The sequence below is a fragment of the Pyrgilauda ruficollis genome, unplaced genomic scaffold, assembly GCF_017590135.1.
Source record: "Pyrgilauda ruficollis isolate IOZ18807 unplaced genomic scaffold, ASM1759013v1 scaffold32, whole genome shotgun sequence".
In the NCBI taxonomy this organism is placed as follows: domain Eukaryota; kingdom Metazoa; phylum Chordata; class Aves; order Passeriformes; family Passeridae; genus Pyrgilauda; species Pyrgilauda ruficollis.
The window spans coordinates 1,040,325-1,065,207 of record NW_024524600.1 but is presented as its reverse complement, the minus strand read 5'-3'; the positions used below and the strand labels follow the sequence as shown (position 1 = coordinate 1,065,207).

Sequence of the window (24,883 nt, the reverse complement as noted above, 5' to 3'; positions counted from 1 at the left end):
GAGACTGAGAAAGATCAATGTTCTGGCATACTGAATCAACATCTTTGAGGACAAGGAATAGGATTTATCCTCTGATTACCCAGTTAAAGGGTGAAAAAGATCCTGATATGATAATTGGCATGGGCAGCAGTCTTTCTGTTCATCAAAATTCCCCACTGGAGGAAAGGTAAGCAGTATTTTCCTTGATGAAAGCACACATCTTGTAAGAAATTGAATTAAAACTAACAGGAGAAGAGGAGCTTCCTGTAGATGTGTAAGGCAAACAAATCTATCTGGGGGCAACTTAAGAACCAGAAGATAGTTCTGCTATGCATAAACGGAGTACAGGAACTTAACCCACCTTTAATTCATAGAGTTAGGAGAGGAATCCTAACTTAAATGTCATTTTTTCCCATACATACTTTCTTGCTTCTTAGTCTATTCTACCATGATATTTCCTGTCATATCAGAACATGATCCTAAAATGCTTTGTAGACATTCCACACTGCCCTGCATTCTAGGGCAATCTGTGCTTTACAACTCTGAGCTATCAGACAATAGTAATGAATGTCACATTCCAGAAATGAGATTAATATTATGAACAATTTGTTCAAATGAAGAATTTAAAAGGCACACCATATAAACAGTGCAAGGATCTGTACACTACAAAGGTGATTTTCTGAACAAGAGGGGAAATATTAACATGAAACTGAACTAAAACCAGTCTGAGAATATGGAGATTGAAAGACCACTTGTAAGATGCAGATGTGTAATCCTGCACAAGATGTCATGGAGATGAATGCTGACACAAATCTTAAAAGCCCTAGGCAGGATTTCATGGTAATAGTGAATAACTAACAAGTGAATCAGATCCCTCGACCCAAAAACTATCCAGAAGGCAGAAATGCCCTTATTACCAGACAGTTCAGTTACAAAACTCTGCTTTAACTTAGAGGGAATGCTGAACCTCAGGATGAACAGGGCCAAGAGAAATTCACGCTGGCTAAGTAGACGTATCTCTCTTCTTAAATGGACATGTGGCTTACTACCTCAAGGTAGAAGTAGTTCAGAATGTTTTATTCTTGTGCATTACAGCATTTACACAAATCACAAGGATTAAAAAATATAGTTGCAAGTAATTTAAGATGTCCTAGGACTTTTAGGTTGCTCTTTTTCACTTATAACAGTGTGCTTGTGCACTAATATATTCTTCTTGTCTATACTACAGCAAGTGAGCTTAAGATTTATAGACAATTTTCACTGCCTTACTTCCTGAAACTTTCATTGCTTTGGATCATATTTTTCTGGCAAAGTACACACTACCATTATATTTGCAAACTCTTTCCCAGTGATACTTAATACTGCTGGCAATTCTTCATTAACAAAGTGAGCTAAAGTCTGCTTGAGTTTGCACCAGTGGATAATATATTGGTTCTCTGGCATAAGTTTCCGTATATGAAGTACAGAGAACTAGAGCACAAATTGTGCGTAACATATAATAAAACAGTGCCTGCACCTGCTTACTACTAAATACAGGTACAATGTCACAGCTGGACACATAAACCAAGCTAGGACAGGAGGACATTGTCAACAGGGACACCAGAATACCCAGATCAACTTGGCATACAATTTGCAGGCTCACAGAGAAGCATCAAGGGTTTTAATAATTACAGATTTTCCTTAAATCATGTAAATATGCAAGAGCTTGTAATTAGGTCACTTGTCTAGTCCTTATTCATAGCAGTTTGCTATAGTTCTGACATGGATTTCAGACAGAATCTGAAGGACAGAATGTAGCTTTGCAAATTGATTCACAGAACACCCTCCATACACAGTCACAGCAAAAAGGAAGGAGCACAGCTTTTGGCAGAACTAACAGTGATAAGCAGATAATTGCCATCATTATTGGAACAGACAGGGAAGACAAATAGGGATAGATGAAAGATGGATAAACAGAAGAGGCCAAGATTTTATGGTATTTGTAATTATTAAGCTACTGTTTACATGAAACATACTGAACTGTGCAGTGTCTTAATTTACTTTAGGCCCAAAGTCTATCACTCAACCAAAACGTGTGTACTTTTCATATGTTTCAATTTACATGAAAACTCCAAAGCAAAAAGAGATGAAGCAGAATTGTATTGCTCACTCCTAAATAATTCCAGATTGAAAGATAGTGGATAGACCTGGGAAATTAATAAAATGTGTGATTAATTAAATGAAAAATTAAATGCTCTCTTTTATTAGTCCAAATTTTTGCTGTGATTAAAAGTGCTCAGGGAGTATAAAAGAGAAAGATAAGATGGCTAAAGTAAACCTCCCATTTAAATAAATTCATCTTTACAACTACAGAGTGATACAAGACAGGCTACTCCTATTATCATCTCTAAACATTCTGAGAGGTCTTTACTGGTGAAAAATTGAATTTATTTAACGTGTTTAAATGTGTGCAAAGTTGTTTACCACATAAGATTTTACTTTGCAAATTGTTCTTTCCCAAACAGTGATGCAGATCAATTTAATTAATAACAAAATAGTTGAGTTTAGTTTTAAGTGACAGGCTGATATTTTGTGTTCTTCTCAGTTTAATAAACTGCCAGTAATCATCAACAAATTTTTCAGAGGCTATAGAGGTAATAAGTTAACAGTAGGTACAGAGCCAAATTACCAATATGTTAAGATGCTGAATGAAAAGGAACATATTGATAGAGAATATGTATACCAGCAAGAAAAATAAATAAATGATATTTCCTTATGGCAAGTGGGACAAAACTCTAAGAAACAAGATAACCTAGTGAAAAAAATCTCTGCTTTTGAATAACTAAAAAAAAAAATTCTAAGAATATAAATCACTTAAAAGCAATTAGAATAAAAAAAAAATAAAAAACAAGTAAGCTCTGTAATTTTAGTGTAGATGTCAAAGAGATCACCATTACTAAAAGAATCTTTCATTTCTTAAAATGTTGCAGCCACTGTATTTTTTAAAGACTAGTGAAAAATTTTTAGTATAACTATAGATAAAAATGGCTTAGGAGAATTCACAGTAGTGCTAAAATTATCTAGATTACATAAGAGGAAGAACACATTTCATAAAAGCATTGTGTAATATTTTGCCCTCATGTAACCACCAGTTTGTAAGTTGCCATGACAGAGTCTATTTTCCTTCAATTATTCTATTTCTTAAACATCAATTCAGGCACCAGTTTCTTTCTGAATTTTTCTTCTTCTTTTGTTAGAGATAAAAGAGAAATTATACATTCAAAAATATGAATTTGAAAGTTCTGTGTTGCTGTAGCATTAAACTTTTCTAAATTACTGAAGATGTAGTAATAGTAAAGGAAAAGTAAAAAAAAGGAGCTGCTTACATTAACCTTTGCAAGTGTCTCTTTTTCTAGTAAGAAAATCAAAATCAAATTAAATTGAAAGCTTGATGGGCAGCAAATTCACAAGCAGACAAATCACACAAAAGTGTTTCACTTTAAAATAGTTTGAAGCAAATATCAATACTAACTCAAAACATGCAAGAAGTAATCAAAGTAATAAAAAAATTTTACCACATTTTGTCATGGAAGGCACTTGAGAATATCCACCACTAATCTTAAAATACACTAATATTTTCTGATTTTCTTTGGTTTTTTCTTAAATCTATCTTTTCTTCCCCACTTCCCATTCTTCTTCTCAAAAGCTGAAAAACATCATCTTGATGGAAGTATCCAGAAATAAAAGTGTACGGAATCCAGGCCTAATTTTTCTATATAAACGGGAATTTTGTGTATAAAGGAGTTTATGCACCTAAAGCTCAAAATGGATATAAATTTTAATCAAAGTTTAGACAAAGTTTGCAAGATTTGTTTACAGATTCACAGAATCTTCTGAGTTGGAAGTGACCCAGAAGGATCATCAATCCAACTCTTAAGTGAATGGCCCAGGGCCTGTACAGGGATTGAAACCACAACTTTGGTGTTTTTATCAGCAGGCTGTAACCAACTGCTAGGTGGTAGAGAATGTATGAATGTGACTCTAAAATAGATGTAATTAATTTTGGTTTCTTGCTTGCTTTATCTGAAAATAGATATAAACCTGAAACAACCTTAATTCAAAGCATATTTTATGCAGTGAAAAAGAGAGAAACAGCAAGGAAGTTACTCCATTGATGAAGATTAAATCCACTCTACAACAAACACAGTGCCATCAACCAAGAGAAATCATAAGATTGAGGCAACATTTCAGAACACATAACAGAACCCAGTCCTCTGTAGTTAAAAGGCCTGGACACCTTCCAGTACAAAGAACTGAACATAAAATTCACTGCTGCTGTACCTTGTGTCTCTTCCCATCTATGTCTATTTTATTTTAAGTTACCCCTTTAACGTCATTATAACTTACTGTGCACAAAGCTAGATGCACCAAAGAGCTGACAGGTTGGAGTCAGTAGCTGCAAGAGTGTATTGCTATAGAATTTTCTCTTAGATTTATACAAGTGTTTAGAAATGCAGAAAATCAAAATTGTTATAACTTAGTAACTTGAGTTTAGAATGGAACAATTAAAGGAAAATGAGCTCTTAGTGAAACACTGTTTTAGATTGCTGTGACCACAAAGGGCCACAGCTTTAGAAAATCAGCTTACGACCTTTAGAGCCACTGTTGTAGAAAATATATTTATATACACCTACGTGAATGCTTGATATGATTTGTGTATCTACATGTTTCAAGACAACATTAAAACATGCACTCAGCTTTGAAGATATATATCTTTCTTGAGTAATGCATTTTAACACATTGAGTTGTAATAAATAAAGCTGTATTATCTATCACCTTGCAGCATTTCTAACAAAGTAAATGCAAGTGTATTTTAAAGAAAAAATGTAAGAAGTAATTTCATTTAAATCATAGTCTAATGGAGGGGGAAGGAAGGAAAGGAAGGGAGGAAGGAAGGGAGGGAAGAAGGGGAGGGAGGAAGGGAGGAATTACACACTAACTTGGCAGCTGACATCCATTCCAGCTTCCAGAAGCACCTGCACGACAGCTTTGTGGCCATTACGAGCAGCAAGATGCAAAGGAGTGTGTTTTCTTGTATTACAGTTCATCAGATTTGGATAGGCTTTGATGATCATTTTCACAACGCGCAGACGTCCATAAAGTGCTGCCAGATCCAGAGGTGTTTCCAGTTTGTTGTTTCTTATTGTGGGGTCTGTCAGCTCTTCTAGCAGAACAGCAACAACTTCTGAATGACCATATTGAGCTGCACAATGCAATGCTGTTTCATTTTCATTGTTCTGTTAAAAAATCCAAAAGCATCAGAAATTCATGTTTAATCCACAACAGAAATGCTCAGCTTCTATAAATTGCTTCTGTGAGATCACTACAGAGGCAGAGTTTATAATATAATGTATGGTAATATATGTTAAATGCTTCAAAATTACTCCGCTGAAATTTTAATAATAACACATTAATACTTCAGCTTGCCACTCTCAAGCAGATGAGCTCCCTATGTGTCTACATTGCTCCCAAGCCATTTTAACAACATGCCCCTCAAAACCTTGCACCTCATGATATGCCAAAATCTGTAACCTTCTTTGATTCAACTGTTCCTGAAATTATGATTGAGTCCTTCTCTTAAAAATACTCTGACAGTGAAGTCTCTTTTCTTGATTTTGCCGGTTTTGTACCATAGCAGTTTGTTATTAGAGAAATGGAATTATGCAGTAAAACTGTGCAAATGTATCAGGCACCAGGTTAGTTTCATGTATCACTATAAAAAGCTACTATCCAGACAACAATTAAAACTTGGAAGACAAAATAGCAAAGACAGCAATACACAAAGACTTAGCAAATCACTTAAGCAGTTGGTCTTCTCAGGACTCAGGACTTCTCAGAGAGAGGTATCTATGTGTTTTAAGGCATATAAATATGTGCATGCTGTGGACTGAACAGGTTTTTGCTTTATAAAAGCAATGCCCTCCAAGTATTTCCCAAAATATTACTCAATAAACTTAATAAATATTGAGAATAAGCATTATATTTTTACATTGTTTCCTTCCAATTCCGTCTGTATACTTGCAACACCAAAGAGACAAATAACTTCAGGCAAAGACAAAGGAAATAGTTTATCAAGCTCCCTGAATTCTATATGTCATCTACATTATTAATATATCATATGCAGACTTTACAGTGCTTTAAAATACACTAGACATTATAAATTGTACAAGTATATACATTGCCTCTTCTGATAAATTATTTATAAAATGTTGTGACAGTTTAGGAATGTTGTAAAAGTACAAAATCAATAAGCTAATGTGCTATATAAAAAATTAAGATTAGTGTAAACTCAGAAAAGCTACTAAAGAAGGGAAGATATATAATTCTAAAGGAAGGAAAAGTGTCAAATCTGAATCCATAGTTCTATTTTTCAAGGAGACAGCTGAAGAAAGTTCAGGGGACAGAGAACTGAAAATAGAAAAAAAAAACAATTGTCTTCTAAAAGACAGAAAGAGTCAGAGAAATGAGGCTTTGGACTCTTACTCAAAAGCTAGCTAGGATAAGAATATCCATGTTGCACAGTAAAAACTAGAAAGGAGGAAAAGGCAAGATTTTTCTTTTGGTAATGATGTTTCTAATTCCGTAACCAAGAACTCAACTCTTGGGTTTGTGGTTTTAACAACACTGCTGTCATTTTCATCTCTTGCAATCTAAGATGACTCAGATGAACTTGGGAAACAGAAGAGACAGATCCATACATTCAGGTAAATCAATGTTGCAGTCAAACTCATGGGTGTCTGCAACACCACACAAGATCTGAGAGACTGGAGTGTGTTTCCTGCTAAACTGCAACACAGAGGCTGGAGAAGATCCAGGTGGAGAAGCTTCCACTGGCAGACATGGCTTGATGTCTAGTAAGTATTTAAATCATTGTGCATTATTCAGACCACCGTGTGGGCTTTCTTTATTACACAGACCAGAAATTCAGATTAAAATGTATATACTGTCACAATACTACACTGCTGCAATGTTCTATCAACTACCTGAAACAAGTTTTTTGTGCTCTAGTGACTTCTAAGATATCTTTAAGTAGGACTGAGTAAAGCAATTTTCTTATGTACAATTGTACACCCATAAATCACAAGCACAGATTATCAAAATTAATTTCTATTTTTTTAATATTTTCTGGACAGCTAGATGAACAGGCAATTGCAGCCTGATTTTGTGTACAATTAAATACGAATATCAGATAATTACACACCAAGTGGACAATCATGGTAATTTTTGCCTACTGTTACTGTATTTATATGTCCAATGGACATAGTTACACAAAGAAGTTATACGTGTAACTATATTGGCATTCTGGGAGGTAAATAACAAAATACATGTTTACAATTAAATATCTGTCCAACATCTGCTCATGTCTGAGTGTTTTTTCAAGAACTTATGGAAGTACTAATTGAACTATTTCAAATCTTATGCCAATGATGCTAATATTGTAGCTTAAAAGTATTCTGATTAAATTTTCAAAGAAACAAAAGCTAAATTTGCTGTGGCCCTTTTCTCAAAATGTGATAGACAGATACAGACACAGATAGAGGTCTCTATCCAGATCTCTACAGATAGACATCAAGCTGTACAAATCACTGCTGCTGAGCAGCAAACTGGAATCTGCTCCCTCTGGATAAAGAATATCCAGCTGCATTTTCACCCAAAGGCATATTGAAAAGTTACATTTTAAAACAGCCTGATGCACAAAGGCAAAGTAACAAAATATTATTTTCAGATGTATATTGTTGAACATTTTTCTATGGTTTTTTATTTGTCAAATATAAGCTACATTTCAGTTCAAGATCAATTGAACTGATACAAAATTATAAAGAGCCACATACCACTGAAATAAAGCAGAAGAATGCAACCTGGGCAAACATGATAATTAAATTACATATAATTATATATGTCCTTAGAACGAGCATTACACATATTGTGTTATCAGAACTGAGAGGTACTACCTAATTAAAACTTGATAGTAAAGCATTCTTCCTTCTTCAAAATGTAAATTAATAAATTCAATTCAGGTAGAGAAGACAAAACATATTTTTAACCTTCAAAGAGTAAATTGAAACTTGTTTAACTGCCCTCTAAATTTATCTACTTTGACAATTTAGTACTACTTATATAAAATAAATCATCTTAGAATGGAGAGGAAAGGAGAGGAGACTATTGATTTTAAGGTAGTTTGTCTTCATATCTCTAAAGTCACATAGTGTTTTGAAGCAATATTTTAAAAATGTGAAAAAATTCTTCAAGAAATTACCAATAATTTAGTCCCGTTGCCTGTATTTTCAGTTCCAAGCATAAACAATTGTTTCTGGAGTACAGAAAGTTTGTGTTAACAGTCATTGCAATGAGCAGGTGATTTGCTAAAAAAATATCAGCATGCAAATTACCATTCTGTAATTAGAGCTTCGAATTTGATATCCAAGGTCTAAATAACACATCTAGTGCTGAAGAAAGAGCATAGAATCCTTGTAAAAATTTCAGATATTTCATGATATGTTAGCAACTACAAGACAGATTCTACACCTGAATGGTTCTAGAAAAAGAAAGATCAAGAAATAACCAAGGTAAAAGGTAAAAAGAAGGTAGGTAAAAAGGTAAAAAGAACCAAGGGAAGGTAAAAAGAGTAGACCAACATTATGCAAACACAGTATTTTAAAAACAGTATCTAATATTCATTAATAAGATTTTTGCCAAGTAGTTACTCTTATGGTCCAAAGAACCTTGTTCAGAAATAAGGAAAGCATTCCATGATTCAGCTTTTAACCTTTTTCAATTTTTTCATTATTTGTTACAAGTGTTATTTCACGGGCATGATCCTGACCTTTTGTAGCCTTTCTCTGAATCTCTTCTCTTCCACAGACAGCCAGAACTCAGGCTGGTGTGGCTGCCAACTGAACTGTGCCTTCACAGCCCTGCATCTCATCAGTATTTGCAGACTGTGCTACATCATTTAGCTGCTAAGGAGGTGTGCCACTGCAAAATGTACAGTATATCTTGAGGTCTATTCATTAGAGGGCAGATTAGCAAATACATTATAGAGACAGTTATTGTAGCTTGGCAGTCTGATAGTGAAGAAGTACAGCAAGTATCAAGAGAATGAATGGCTATCATGAATATTACAAAGGCCCTTGTGAAGCCACTATTAAACTGTGGGTAAATTCAGGACATTTATTGTATAGCTGTGAAGTCCTTTTTTCTTTGCCAAGCAAGTTTTAAATCTCCTAAAGTCCATGCAAATACTGTACAAGCAATAATAACTCAAGTACTGATTTAACAGACCTTTCCAAAGGATGCTCAACTCCTTTTTTTTTATCTGTGTGTTTTGATGCTGAACTTGAAAAAGGAGACTTCGTATATCACTGGGCCATTTCTTTGTCACATAATCCCAAAGTAGAGTAAGTCAACAAGACATCTGTTTTTATAAGCTTCTTGCTATTTTCTCAATTATGAAATGAGAATTTAAATTTAAAAAGGAGGGGGGAATGAGAAATTCTGGAAACACCTATCTATATGCTAAATATACTCACAAGTAGTCAACTAGAAGAAAACCAATACAAAAATAAGGCTTTAATAACTAAATAATTAGATAGAGAAAAAAGGAGTGAAAGAATATATGCAAGACAGAGAAAGGAATGACCTCAGGATGGTCTTACTTTATGTATTAAATCAGGAAGACAGTTTCCTGAGAAGTTCCACCAAGAAGTTAATAACTCTGAAAAAATAAAGGAAGTTTGTCTGCAAGTTACTCAGTGTGAATTTAAATCAAATCTACTGACTTCCCATTGAAATTCACTTTTACTTATGTAAACATCATAAAAAAGTAATGCAATATGGTTGACTACTTTGAAAAAACCTTTTTTCTAATTTATTGTTGCAGCTGGCTTAAATCAGAAAGACTGTGTGTGCACTTTTTTTCCTTCTAAATAAAGTATAGTAAGAGCTGCAAGAAAACTCTGAAATTCATACACTAGTGTCAAATTAATTGAGGGGTAAAATCAAATGCAGAACTTGAAAAACATTGGTTTTGCAGGCTATTTTGGAACTGACTTGAACTTCTGGAAGTTCAGGAGGTGCCACTGAGAGAAGTCGGTGTTTCATTTGGATGATTTGGAGAAGTTCGCAAATATGTTAAAATTTAGGTGTTTACACCATATGGATGCATCCTGGACTCTCTTTCTTCATATTTCAGAAGAATTGTTGAATAGTTTTAAAGAAATGTGGGTGGGTTTTGAGGCAATTACAATTTGATGCACAGACAGATTCTACAGCACACTCAATCCACAAAAATTTCAGAAGTGTTCACATTTTTTCCTGTAAATTTTTCACAATTCCTATTCTATATATATATATAATTGGAATATATTTTATTCATATTTAACAGACATCTATATATTTATGCCTTATGTTATTCACATTTTTCCCTGAAAAAAAAACAAATACTGCATGTTGACCTGTATGTGGCTGTTATTTATTAACCATTTTTTTCATAGATTAGGATTTGTTATCAATTATGCAATTTTATGATGAAAGCTGCCACAATAAATGTTTTAGCTATCCAGATCTGTTTTACAGAAATAAATTGTAAGTAGTTTATCTGTTAACAGCACACCTTTTTATTTTATGATCAATTAACAAATTTTGATCTCATACTATTTTAATTCTGTTTATAATTTACGTAATTCTAAATCTTCATCAATGAAGTTAAACACTTCTATTTCTGCAACGTCACCATATTTTGTGATTTAAAACATACACCATGCCTGTCAACTAAGACTCCTACATTAAGTGATAGAATTCTTCTTACATAACTGTTATGCTGTAACTGTTCTCGGTGTGTAGAGCTGCCAGTCTACGTTCCACCACCCCCGTAATATAATTGTCATTTAACTGTTTGTCTCTTTACTGTTTGTTCCAATTTTATGTAATAGGAACAGCAGGGGGCATTCAGAGCTTTAGATGCTGGATATGGTTGCATATGATGCTATGATGCTACTTAACTGCATTTTGAAAGTGTAGAATGCAGTTCGATCAATTTACAATATACCATATAAAATCCATTATTGCATCTAATATACATTTATGCATCATGAACTTGTCATTTATTTCTTTGTTCTGTCATCCATTGCTTTCCCATAAGTTCTTTTATCCATTTCTCTCACACAGAATTCCAAGCAAGTACATGAAAATAAAAATATATTACAAATTAGTTGGAATAATTTTTAAATCATGAACATAATTATTTTCTTAAAATGCAAACAATTACATCTTCATGTGATGCTTAAAAAAACACCAACAACAAAAACAGAGGAAAGAAGTCTGACTTGAGTGCACTATTTGCTGTGGTGAAAAAGTGCAATGAAAAATGGCTGTCCTTATCTCCAGCTCTCTGAAGAAAAAGGAAAGAAGAAAAGTAATCCAGGATTTCTTACAAGCCACAGCTCCAGAGAGAAGTTAATAGAGCATTGAGGAGTCACCTGCCTTACAGAGTCTATCTGCAAATAAGCAAAAGCCTCAGAATCCTACAGGCTCACAGGAACGCACAACAGGTGTCAGGGTGAGGATGCCTCTCAGGTTATTTGAGGATATGTGGATGGAGGTGGCTCTGTAACACGACATTCCCTCTTTCTGGGATACAGAGGCTATTCTCCTGCACTGAGTGCTAATTAGCAGGGGGAAGTTGGTGCCAGCAAAGTAGCCCACATAATAAACCTGGCCATTGTCTAGAGTGGAACGCCAAGGAATTTACTAGGTCAGAAAAACTCTGTATACATGAGTTTAAATTCAAAGTTTGATATGCTCAAGATTCCCTTAAAAGACTAAAGATGCAACATTTCTTGTGAGGATTGCTCACATGTTTTCTATTATAAGGTTTTTGGGTTAAATACATAAACAGGAGGACATCTAAGGACCTTTTTTGAATCAGTGGGGTTTAGAAGTATCAGCTGCATCCCTGCTTATTTGCTCCAGTGATCAAACCAGATACAGCACACCTAATCAAGTCTGACATTATTCTAGAGGTCTGGGGATATATGTGGGATTGGGGAGAAGTAGGTTTGAATTTACATTTCTCTTTCTGATCTTACTGAAATATCTTTCTGACTCTCACCCTCCCAGAAGTTCCTACACAGCTTCCAGTATTCTGTCAATAGAACATACGTAATGTCTTCATGCAAATACAGGACACGTGATTCAATAGTTGCTATTTGTTTTGTTGCATAAATAAAACTGAAAAAACCTCTCCTTGACAAAGGGTAATCCTATAGTTCAACTAGTTTCATCCTACATAAAACAGCTGAGGAGAATGAGAAAGTTGGAGAATTATGTTAATCTGAAACTGAAATCACAGAATGACAAATTTAGAGAATCATTTTTTTCTTGAATGTGTCAGAGTATTACAGGATGTAATACTGTGACACATTCTGATTTCACAGAAGACTGTCACATGGACATATTTTATTACTTCACTTTCCTATAATTCCTGCACTAATATTGATACTCATATCTTAGTTATTTTATGGATTCCAGTGGCTAGGTGTATAACCTCAGATATCAAATAGATATGTTAACTTTTTTGATATATCCAATAGCCTGGTTAACCGTTTGTCATCTAGGTCTCAAATTTCTTATCTTCTTACAGTTTGCCTTCTGGCCACACTAATGTAGGCACTGAAAGAACAACTAATTTGTTAGATTGCACTTTGCCATTGGAGGTGCTCTGGGGTGTCGAGTGGGATCATACCTGGACTTCACCACTCACTCCACGAGGACCTGGAAATTCTGAGCACCCTCTGTCACACTCTCAGGCCCACACAGATGTCTCAGTTACTGCACGGTCTCAGAAGATACTGCATTACTACATTTGATCACCTGAATCCCCCTTTTAGTCACCTGAATAGCCCTGTTGGCTCCTGTGACTATGCAGCCCACACCTCTGTGGAACCAAAAGGTGCACATACAGGCAACGCAGACACTATAGCTTAGAGCTGAATTAGGAGCTGGCTCCCACCTTCACATTCCAACCCTGACTACCCTAGCAAATGCAATTGCTTAATGGTTACTATCTGCATTTCACAGCCTACTTCCAGTTCTCAAGCAGCTCAGTCTAGATGGTGTCAAATTTTAATCAGCTTCTTTCTATTTCTAAGCACTAATCCTATGAATGGACCACGTAAGAATATACAGAATAAAAACAGAAGGTGTACCATATGTTTGACAACAGAATGCAACAGTAATACTTCCATGATTTTTTCTTGGTCTTTTTCTATTTATGTGTCCTTTCTGCTGCATGTGCATCCATGCAGTCCATCTGGTTTGTCATTTACCTCTGCATATCTGATTATTTACAGTACTCTTAAAATGTACTAAGGACACTAATTTTATCTCAAATATTTTCAGGAACTTAGTATCTAATAGAGTAAAAAATACACAGTTTGTGCAAATTTACAACTATACAGAAAAGATGCAAAGTTAGAGTATGCCTTCATGTGAACCTTCCAAAACAAACATAAGGTTTTTCCATACTTTTTAAATCTAATATTCTTTAAGTCAGTGCCTATTCAGAAGAAATGTATTGGGAATGCTTATAATAGAAGATTTTATCAATCTTGGAGAAGAAATTACTGAAACAATGGAAAACAGACCTTTTTTAACTTGTCTATAAATTGGTCAGACCCAAAGAATATGTGCTGGGTTTTTGGTTTTTTTTTCTGATGATGCACACAAATATTTTTTACCACTTTACCTGTTCATTCACTCTGGAGTGTGATGGTCCATGATGGATGAGAATCTTCACAATATCTACATCTCCTCTCCAAGCAGCCAAGTGAATAGGAAAGTAACCTTTATTATCTGCTACATTGGTTGATGCTTCATACTGAAGTAATTTGAGAACTATATCCCTGGAAAATAGGAGGTAAATCTAAAAATCGACAGGAAGCTAATTTTATTAAGTTTTCACATGAACATACACATGACCAATATTTTTATCCTGGAAAATAGAAAAAAAACCAAGCCTGTATTTCAAGTGAAACAGCTACAAGAAGTGAAGACCAATAATTTCTGAAAATGAAACAGATAGTGAAACACAGACAAAATGCCTTTACTTGTAATGATTCTTACTTATTATGAACACCATCAACAATATTATCATCAGATCTTAATTTGTTTCTTTCAATAGGATCACCTGGCCACAGAATCTTTTTTAGAATTTGCCTGTACAGAACATGTGCATGTCCCTCAAGGCACTAAAGGCAGAGAAGTACTCTTGTCCCCATCACTGCTGAATTCTGGAGGCAAGATGACAAGAGGATAGTTTGATGGACACATTTCTTACCATAAGGCTTTAGCAATAGTCTTTCCTCTTCTTTAAGGCATTATCTCAAAGATAGTCAGGAAACAATTTAATTATGATCTAGCTAGATATATGAAATAACTTCTATGAAAAAACTGCTATTTTCATTTCCCACGTTCAGCTGCCTTGTAGCAGAGAGGTGAAAAGTGACTTATAACCATTTTAATTCTCTTTATATTCCTTTTGGTGTGGCTTATCATACATTAAGTGAAAAATTAGCATAAGTTGGTATATTGCATCCCTGATTTTTAAGCAGTCTCCTGTACTTAACTTTAAAAGCTGAACTAAAAATCAGCTGTGTGGTATGATAACATTACCAAGTATGCCAGAAAGTAAATAAATTCTGTCTTACTGCTGCATTTGTAGTCTCATAGTTTGACACAGTCTGGCCTCATTAGTTATTAAGCTAAGAGAATCTATGATCCAGTGTGGGCAGCTCTATGAACACTTCTTACAAATATGGAGACACCAACTTACTGATTTGGCTCAAAAAAAGCAGTGAGGGGAGAGAGCTCAATGTAGCTTATGTTATGACAAAAATAATAACTACAAACTGACTATAAATTAAGACAGAAGATAAATATAAGGCCATTATTTTTCCAGCCTTGATGGAACCTTATTTAATTTCATATTGAAAGAAAAATGTGGTGAGATTTGAGGGAATATATCCAGCTCAAAAGAAACTGCCAGTTGACTTCAGAAGATACTGGAGTCATCACATCTAAGCTTTGATAAAAATTTTAGCTGGATTTTGGTTACTCCTGGCAAGGTCAAATGCCATGAGAACAGACAAAAAATAGCAGGTCCACTACAGAAAGATTTCTGTTACACAAGAAGTTCCAGAAAAGTGACTCCTGAGGGAAACTTTTTAGTACACATAAGGTTTGAGAGACTTCCTATTAAATAATAGTTTTGCAGTAAACGATCCAATGAGAGCTAGACATAACAGCAGTTCCTTTGAAAGGAACACCAGACAAAGGAAGCATAAACTGAACTAAGTGGAAGAAAATCAGAAGAAAAGCTCAGCACAGATGAAATCTATAGACTACAACATACAGGAATTTTTGGGAAGAGTCTATTGGGAGATTCAAGTTACAAAATAGAACATGCATCTCCTTCATTCTTCAAGAATGCCCTGACCCATCACACTTATCTAGGGTGAGTCTTTTTTAGTGCTTTGGCAGAACTTTTTCATTTTATGAAATACATTTCAGAGAGGAGACTGAAAGTCCTTAGCCCAGTAACATTACTGGGCTAAGTGAAATTACTTAGGGAGACTGAGATTCCAGTGCCTGCCCCAGATATTATTTAATTACTTATGTAAAGCAGAATCATTTCAAAAAGAAAGAAAATTATCCCAGAATAATCAAGAAGGAGGGAATTCATCACATTCAGTGATAAGCAAGGATTTGAACAATGGTGTCCAAGTATTCCAGGCCAACAAATTATGTTCTTACTTTTCTTGACAAACTCTGAAATCTCTCACATTCAGCCTAATGTAAAGTGGGAAAAATTAAAATCCAAGAAGTTTTTAAAGGACAGGAACTTCTCCTAAGTGGACAGATTCTTGTGTCAAATTATTGCATGCCATTTTGACTTTGAGTATCAAGTCTGAAAATTCAAATAGAGTGTAAAATAATTTATTGGTTATTTGTGATGATTAACAAAATTAGGACCACCAGGTGTCTGTCCAATTCTCTTGCTGGCCATACTACCATTGCAGCAGGATCAGTATAATGGCTGGGGTAACAGGTCCCAAAACCCTCATGATTTATCACAAAATACCTCATGATGTATTTCAGTTTATTTTAATATAACAAGGTATAATTGTGATGTCAGTTACTGCTACTTATCCTACTGTAAGGGGTCATAGCAGCCAACCCTGGACTTTCCAAAGGCTGTAGTTATATCTGCTGCTGTACATAAGTCCACATTTTTAAGTCCTCCCCGACCTTGGAAGAAGTTTCGTCAATACTGTCTCTGAAATCATCATTTGGCTTTTGTGTGTTTGGGGATTTTATAGTTTACATTGCTAGGATTCACTTGAAACCTCTGATAGTTTCAGTTTTTATACAGCAATATTTTTAACTTTCTGCGTAACTATTACCGTATTGCTAGTATTAAATATCCTAAAGGCAGTTTTCATCTATTTAAAATCAGAAATCTTTGCAAGACAATGCTTGGGGTTTGGTTGGTCAAAAATTAGCAACAGCACAAGAAACAATCCATAAATCATGAACTGTAGCTATGATATTTTATTAAAAATCCTTTCCTAGGTTTTTTCCCCCTCCTGAGGAGCTGAGAGCCTCAGGAAAGAAATGTAAACAATAACTATCTGCTGCTGTGGAATGCAACAGGTGCATCTTCCATTGGTCCATGTGGATTGTTTTCAATTGATGACCAATCACAGCCACCTGTGCCAAGGCTGTGAGCAGTCACAGGATTTTGTTATGCATTCTGTTCCTGTTCTTTGTAGCCTTCTGATCATCTTTTCTCTCTGTTCTTTTAGTACAGTTTTAATGTAGTATTTTAGTATAATATATAACATAATAAATCAGCCTTCTGAGAAAACAGAATCAAGCCTTGTGTCTCCAAACGCAGAGAGTTCACCTCAACAATGAACAAAAATCCTAAGTTTACCAGATAATATTAAGAACTCAGACCTAATTTTATGGAAGTAAAAACATATTAATGGATGATTCTGAATCTTCCTACACAGCTGAAAATGCACAATATCTAGTTCAAGAGTTTACTTTATATATTTATTTAGAAAGAATATCCCATATTCAACAAAAGATTGATCCATCCTAAAGAAAATAGGCACCTTTCTAGAATACAATTGAAGACACATACTCAAGTTTTAATTTTTCCATAGAAGGATGCAAAAATCGCGCAATGAGAAAATAAATAATAATTACATACCCATGTGTTATTATATGGACAGTGCAAAATCACATTAAAATTCATGCAAATCACTCTTAATTTCCACTGTGTTTGGATCAATTCCTTATTTCCCACAGAGGAGCTAACCAAAGCTTTATGTCAAAATTCCCTTCAGTAAAAATACCCTTTTTTCCTGCTTTTAAAGTGTTTAATTACTAAAGAGTCTTTTCATTTTACTTTTGCTTTCATAACAATTAATCTCTACCGTTTTTTGTTTCATAAAACTGCTTCCTGAAACATTCACTCCTATATCTATGTACATACAGAAATATAACACAGTATTTTCTGCTGCGATTTCCCAGCAATGAAAAAGCACTACAGCAAAGACTAGCAGCAACAATGCTACATTTCCCCAAAACTGAGGAAGAATTTGGAAGAAGCAGTATAGAATCAATAGCTTTTAAACTACATTTCCCATTTGTCATTACTACTTATTGATATTGATGACACTGTCAAAATATCTTATATTAATACACTCCACTTGGAAAGAAAGCTCTTTTAGTAAGTCAAGGTTTGCCAATTTTTGGTACAAATCTCAGTACTATGCTATATTTTCTTGTGCTACACAGTTAAATATCATTCTACATAAAAACAAAATGCAAGGCACTTACTTGTGTCCATTTAAAGCTGCATGATGTAAAGCAGTATAACCTGAACTGTCAGTGCAGTTTATGTTTGGTCCTCGCCAGATGCTGCAAATAAAGCAAAATTGTGATGTTAATTTTTTTGACTTTGCAAGTGCAGAAGTGTCAAAAATTCGATCTACAAATAATCTGAAGATATCTGCAACAAGTGTGATTAAACTTGAAGAGATTAATTATCTTGAAAGAAACTTAAAATACCAAGTGTCATCTTGATATCAATATAATTTATCTATAAAAATAATTTTACATATTAATCTACATAAGAGTCATGAACTTTATGTAGGGCAGAGACTAATGACATAACAGTGATTTCAATTAGAACTGTTCTCCCTCTTTTACTCTGGTAATTACACTGAGGTTATCATCTGATTTTATACTACTTTTCCACAAGTATTCATTGTCTTTAGGTCAATTAGTCTAGAATCAAACAAACATCAGATTAGTGAGAACCAATCCTATTGTTTAAAGGGTCAAGAAATTTGTTCCTTTTACTTAACTTGATATTTTAGCTCCCACTTTAGATTATATTTTTTAAATAAATTAGATATACTTTCAAAAATAAGTTAATTAAACTACATTTTGTTATCTTACTGTATTTTACAGACAGCCTCATTACATGTCCTGTTTAACCAGTCACATGATCTATTATGGACTTGTCAAAAAATGGTAAAGAACATACTTTGTCTCAAAGTGGAAAACATGGGTGCTAATCTACCTGGAAATTGAATAACAGAGGTGTATTGAGAACCAGCAGGCTTTTTTATCTAACCGACCATATTTGAAACTGATTGCATCCTTTACAGAAGCAATTAACTTTTCTGTAACAGTTTTCATCATTAGTATTAAAACTTCCAGAACACAATTATGAGTGCTGAATTACAGTCTATATTCATTAGTTTCTAAGACGGTGCTAAACAGTCACTGGCAAGCCATATTTCTCTTCACATATAAGAATTGAGTGCTGTTGTTTAAAGAAAAGAATTTGAAGCTAACAAGTAAAAAGAATTTTTCATACTGGCATTTTTCATTATCTACATCAGTAAAATGACGTGTTATGCTTAACAAACTATTTTTAAGATTTACTATTAAATCTGCATTTTATTACCTACAAAATGGAATATATGTATATGCACATATATATAGATATATATGTCCACACTAGGGAATACTGATGTAGACTGGTCTCTTTTTCATTGTGTATATTTGAATGATTCATTAGCTCATAAACTTAAGCAGTTGTTTTCCCACAAGTAATACTGTGTGCATACAGAATTATTTGTGTGAAACATTGTGTTCTGCACTGAGCATAATTCTACATAATGCTGGGTACCTCACCTCTCCCTGCAATTTAATTTCTTGGAAGAACAGGACTGAATTATTTTCTTGGGTGCAAAGAAGAAAAAAAAAAAAAAAGTAACTTTTTAAAAAATCTGCTCAGACATCTACAGATGTTATTTTCTACAGAAAGCAACTTTCGGATAAGAAAAGTAATCCTAATACTTTCAATTAAAGAAAATGATTTTAACTTTATGGAATAGTAAAAATTGAGTCACTGAACTGATAGCTCCTCTGTAATAGACAGACATAATTTACATGGCAAAGACAATGCTTCCTTTCTGTTAGGAGGAAAGAAGCCCTCATGTATTGATAAGGTACAACCTCTCTTACACTTTTGCAGTGTTTATCAATTATTGTTAATTTATTGAATTAGATTTTCATCCTTTGATATGTATAGGAGAATGAAGCTTACAGGAGAATGAAGAAAACAAGAAGTGGTGTAGAAAGATTTTAAATACTACAAAAAAAAAATACACTACCAACCAGAACATAATTTACTTGGTGATGATAGCTTGCTTGCTTTGACTTAAGAGTTGTTAGGATTTGTCTGTTGCTTTTTAAAATGCAAGGATCCATGAATTCATATACTGTTTGTGATGCGCTAAGCATTATGAACAAAAAGAAATAATCAAAGAAAAACTAAAAACCTCTTACCCAAACTCCCTAAGATAATCCTCATTCATTCTCCCCCAATTTTCTTCTTTAATCCATTCACTAATTAAAACATTATTATACTTCCTGCCTCTGGTTTTAGGAAATATTTTTAAACTGAAACTGTACTGATTTTTTTTTTTTTAAAAACCCTCTGAGACTTTATTAGAGAGTACATAAATGCACCAATGTGAAACTCCTCACGACACACAGGCTGGGCAGCTGAGAGGCAAAGGACAAAAGACAATGAGTAAATGCTGCTGACTCAGAGACACAAGACAGGATGGACAGACTAATCACTGTCAGCTCCCAAAGGGTACACAAAGACATGCTTAAAACCACAGCGTGGTTATCAAACTGCAGAACACAGCAAACACGAGCAGGACTCGGCTGCAGGCAGCTCTCTTTCCTTGGGTCGTGCTGAAATCCTCTCCCAGAAGGTCTTGCATTGCAACAGGCCCAGTATATACACAGGATATTAATGCTTTGATAACTGAGCATCAAATTCAAACTGGACAGTTTGAATACAAATTTTTACATCCTAAAACTCCCAGCTTCAGCAAAAGGTCTTCTCTTGCAACTAGAATGCAGCAGGACAGAAGTCCAGTCATATATAAGCTCCATAAAATGCAGGCGACTTCAACCAAAAGTGCAGTGGAGACTGAGGAAAAGCCTAAAGATTCCTTCTTTAGTATCATAAACATATATGATATGTGAAGAATCATTAAATATATTGATTTATCTGTGTATTAAAACCTCTGTGAAAGCAACACTAAGGAGGATCTGGCAGAAAAAACAAATACCATTCACTCTCCAGAAAAGAACATTTTTGTTGAGAGAAAATTAGCAACTCTTCAGAATACTGTGAATATTGAATGTTCTCAAAAGCATATTTCTTCCAGTCAACTAAATGTCTTAATGTGGCATGCACTAGTAAGTTAGGAATCTTATAAAAAAAATTAGTTTTCATTCAATAGTGAATTAAAACATGATTATCAATTAGTTTCTTCCATTACATCTTGCTAAAGTAAGACACAAAGAAACAGAAGTCCATTATACTATTTACATTATTGCTAAAAGCAGAACTATCGCCTTCTTAACAGTCTGCTCTCACTGTGGACAAAGAATGTTGATCTTATGAACTGATGACAAATATTAATTGAAAATACCCTTTACATGGTGAGAAAATTACTGTAGTTTTTTTAATGAGCTCAAGTAGTTACATGTAAAGAGTAAAATTTCAAAAGAAACATGAAAAGGACAGATAAAAGAAAAATATGGTAGGTTGGTTATTTTGCTATGCTTTTTGGAAAGAAATAATTGTGAAGTGGCTGTTACACATATGAACAGAAAATCAGGGAAATAAAAGCTTTTTCCAGCTAATCATCACACAGACACACCCTCCCCCAGTAGTACCAAAACTATGTTTGCAAGGTACGTATAATTTTTCCATCACATTTCTTCTCTGTCTAATATATACACCTGCATTATATCATTCAATTATCATTACACTATTTCATGACTATGCAATAATATTTCTGGCCCTTATATGGTAGTTTTGCTAAGGTGAAAGGGAAATATTCTTGGGAAACAACGATAAGAATTTTTAAGAGCCTTAGAAAGCTGCCTGATGACATGACATTCTAAACTCCATCCTCTTTCCATTGATGTCAGTGGCAAACATAAATCAGTTCAGATTTCCACAGCCTCTTACTGTTTGTTCCACAGAATAAATATGTACTACAGGAATTTGTCTTGTTATGAGCCAAAATCTTCCAAATTTTCCATGCTTTTTGTTCATCTGGCAGAAACACATTGACTGAAGCTTTTTAAGCACATGGCCAGGCTCTTTATTAGTCCTCTGCCTACATTCATACAGGTGTTCAGTTGTGTTAACTCAGTTTATACAAAGTACACGGGCAATTTTCCAGACAATTTTGAAAATGCAAACTTGACACACAATGATATGTGTCATCATTCAGACACATAATAATGATGTTAATTATTATGAACAGCAGAAAAATAGCTCCCATTCTCTATTTTACACACAAATACACCAAACTGACAACTCTTTCTCTAACCCATATAACTTAATGTTACTTATAAAATATAGAAGTGTAAATGTGATTTTCTTTCTAAGGATTCCTCTTTGTTAGAATCCAGTGTTATGCCAAATATACTATTAAAAAATGTATTTCTTTTTCATGTATGGTTTTAACCTATTATGAACATTCCTTCATTGAATTTGATGTATGTCCTCCAAATGACTTCAAATAAAGTAAAGTTAAATGTTTGAATTTAGTAGCAGTGGAGATAAAACCCTTTTAGAAAGTTATATTTTAAAGCCTAATAAAAAACTGTACATGAAAAAAAAAAAAAAAGAAAGAAAAATATATTTTAGGATTAATTTCAAGGAGGTGCAGTTATAGGTATTAAATTGAAAAAGTAGATGATACTTTGAGTAAGGCTATCTTTGATTTTCATTCCAGTATCAAAAAAACCTGTTGCATGAAGCAACTGAGCGTTAAAAATCTCAAATGAAAATATATTTTTTATAATTGTAATTAAAAGTAAAGGGAATGGCAAATGTATTATCAATTCAGTTAATATTGATTTTATGCTAAAAGCTTATTGTATATATAATTCTGATTTAGTGCTTTTGTTGTATCAGTGTGAAATCTGACTCAATTTTCAATGCACTTATTTCATTTTGATTCCTCGTGTTTAGTTCCCTCAATATAAAAAATACAACAAAATTAATTATCAACTATTCATGGGATTAAGGATGTTACTCAAGCTCAGGTTCTAAAGCAGCTCATTCCACTTGCTTTCTTTAACCTTGATCTGTTTACAGTCTTGGCCTTAGTGTAAGTCTGCAAAACGGGAGGATACCACCAACCTATGATCTCATTTCCATACTGAGTCTCTTCAATTTGTGATTTCTATTTGATATAGCAAATGCAATGCACATTATGAGCTTGATTATTTAGTATATAACCTTTGGTCATTACTATACTTAGAGCTAGCTAGAACAGTGGATTAGAAAAAGATCTTTTTCCAAATATGCAAACAACAGGATCAACAGTTAGAGTGATAACACAAGCATGGAAGTAAAAAGTGTAATTTAAGACAACATGTAGAAGAACAGGACCGTGTCCAACAATAAGACTCAAAAAGCAGTATCTTACCAGTAATTATTGTTTTTCAAGTTTTGTGAAGGGTCATTGCTAAATGAACACTGATAGATTTAACAGGCTACATCTGCCCAGACTAAAATTTGGAGTAGGGTGGCAGCATTTGAAAGTACACAAATAACCTAACGTCCTATAGATAACCTCATATACTTGCTCACTTACCATTCTCCTGTTACTAACTGTATTTTTGGTTGGAGAATGATGATACCTGTACCATCATTAGTCCAACCTGCCATCCATTGCTTCTCCAGTGGAAAAAACTATGAGAAGATTGATTATGAATGACTGAAAGTCAGTGTGTTGCTGAAGAGAGGCAGAAAGCCAAACACATAGAGATACCAATGTGTCACAGCACATGCCACAGTCAAGAAGGCCACAATACATAGAGTATCACCATGCAATACCAGAAGGCTTCAACTCATACAAAGTAACACCGCAGCACATCAGAAGGCTTCAGGCACCTACCCATACAGAGGAACATCCTATCACTTCAGAAGGCTGCAAGTACCTGTCCTTCTTGATCTTTAGCCCAACCTTTTATAACCTTCATGTTCATGCGTGCCTTCTGTTCCCTGGGTGATTGGTCAGTGCACATGGGCACTCCATGTCTCATTACCTTTAATGCTGTTCACCTGCCCTGCACAGCTGTAGCCCATTGGGGACGAGGCTTAGTGCACCTGGGCACTCCGTGTCTCATTACCTCCAATGGCACATGCCACAGTCAAGAAGGCCACAATACATAGAGTATCACCATGCAATACCAGAAGGCTTCAACTCATACAAAGTAACACCGCAGCACATCAGAAGGCTTCAGGCACCTACCCATACAGAGGAACATCCTATCACTTCAGAAGGCTGCAAGTACCTGTCCTTCTTGATCTTTAGCCCAACCTTTTATAACCTTCATGTTCATGCGTGCCTTCTGTTCCCTGGGTGATTGGTCAGTGCACATGGGCACTCCATGTCTCATTACCTTTAATGCTGTTCACCTGCCCTGCACAGCTGTAGCCCATTGGGGACGAGGCTCAGTGCACCTGGGCACTCCATGTCTCATTACCTCCAATGCTGCTCACCTGCTTTTCACATCTGTAGCCCACTGGGGATGAGGCTCGGCTGCAGCCCCACTCCCAATTACAACACACTGTGGGTGTACCTACACCAAAGTCCTGCCTATCCAGAATAGATTAGTCATGATGAGCCTTACAGAGAGACAATATGGCCTTATCATTTGAATAACCTCAAGATAAAACAATTGCAATTGAAAGAAAAAGGTTTTACAAAAGTGCATTTTGATAGCGTTAGGACTTAAATAACTTTAAAGGAACTCCTGAGATGAGAAATTATAGAACCTGTAAATGAGGACATTACAATTGTGAAGTACCCAAAGAACAGGCTGGAAGAGTACTGAGATGATTTGAAACTATACACATTCTTATTCATGTGCTAACTTATGTGATAAACAGCTCCTGTTTATCCACATTGGAGAACAAAAGGACAAGAGAAAGTGGGAAAATCAAGCAATGCCCTAGCCCCGCTACTCTGGAGCTCAGCACAGAAGCATCACCAGTGCATTAAAAGCTCATCCATCTAAGTCCACCAGAGCACAGCAGCACCATGGCAGGCAAAGGGGTGTTGTTGGGGTCCCTCTCAAAACTGGGCTGTGAGAGCCTCCATGACAGTGCCTAGGGGTGACACATATCAACATGAAACAATGATGGATAATACTTCAAGCTGAGAGACAC

At 34.8% G+C, this 24,883-nt stretch overlaps 1 protein-coding gene across 2 annotated transcripts in view; it reads right to left on the bottom strand.

Annotated features, from left to right (window-relative positions):
• Positions 1-24,883, bottom strand: part of ANKS1B (ankyrin repeat and sterile alpha motif domain containing 1B) — a 404,705-nt gene that overhangs the window by 340,756 nt on the left and 39,066 nt on the right. Inside the window, exons 2-4 of one of the 2 annotated variants that reach the window (XM_041474291.1) lie at positions 17,926-18,006; positions 13,763-13,919; positions 4,959-5,255 (exon numbers count right to left, since the gene is read on the bottom strand). In XM_041474291.1, coding sequence (XP_041330225.1) covers positions 4,959-5,255; positions 13,763-13,919; positions 17,926-18,006 — 535 coding nt within the window. Of the gene's footprint in view, positions 1-2,045; positions 2,166-4,958; positions 5,256-13,762; positions 13,920-17,925; positions 18,007-24,883 lie in introns of those variants that run through there. The other variant, XM_041474292.1, reaches the window with a different exon arrangement.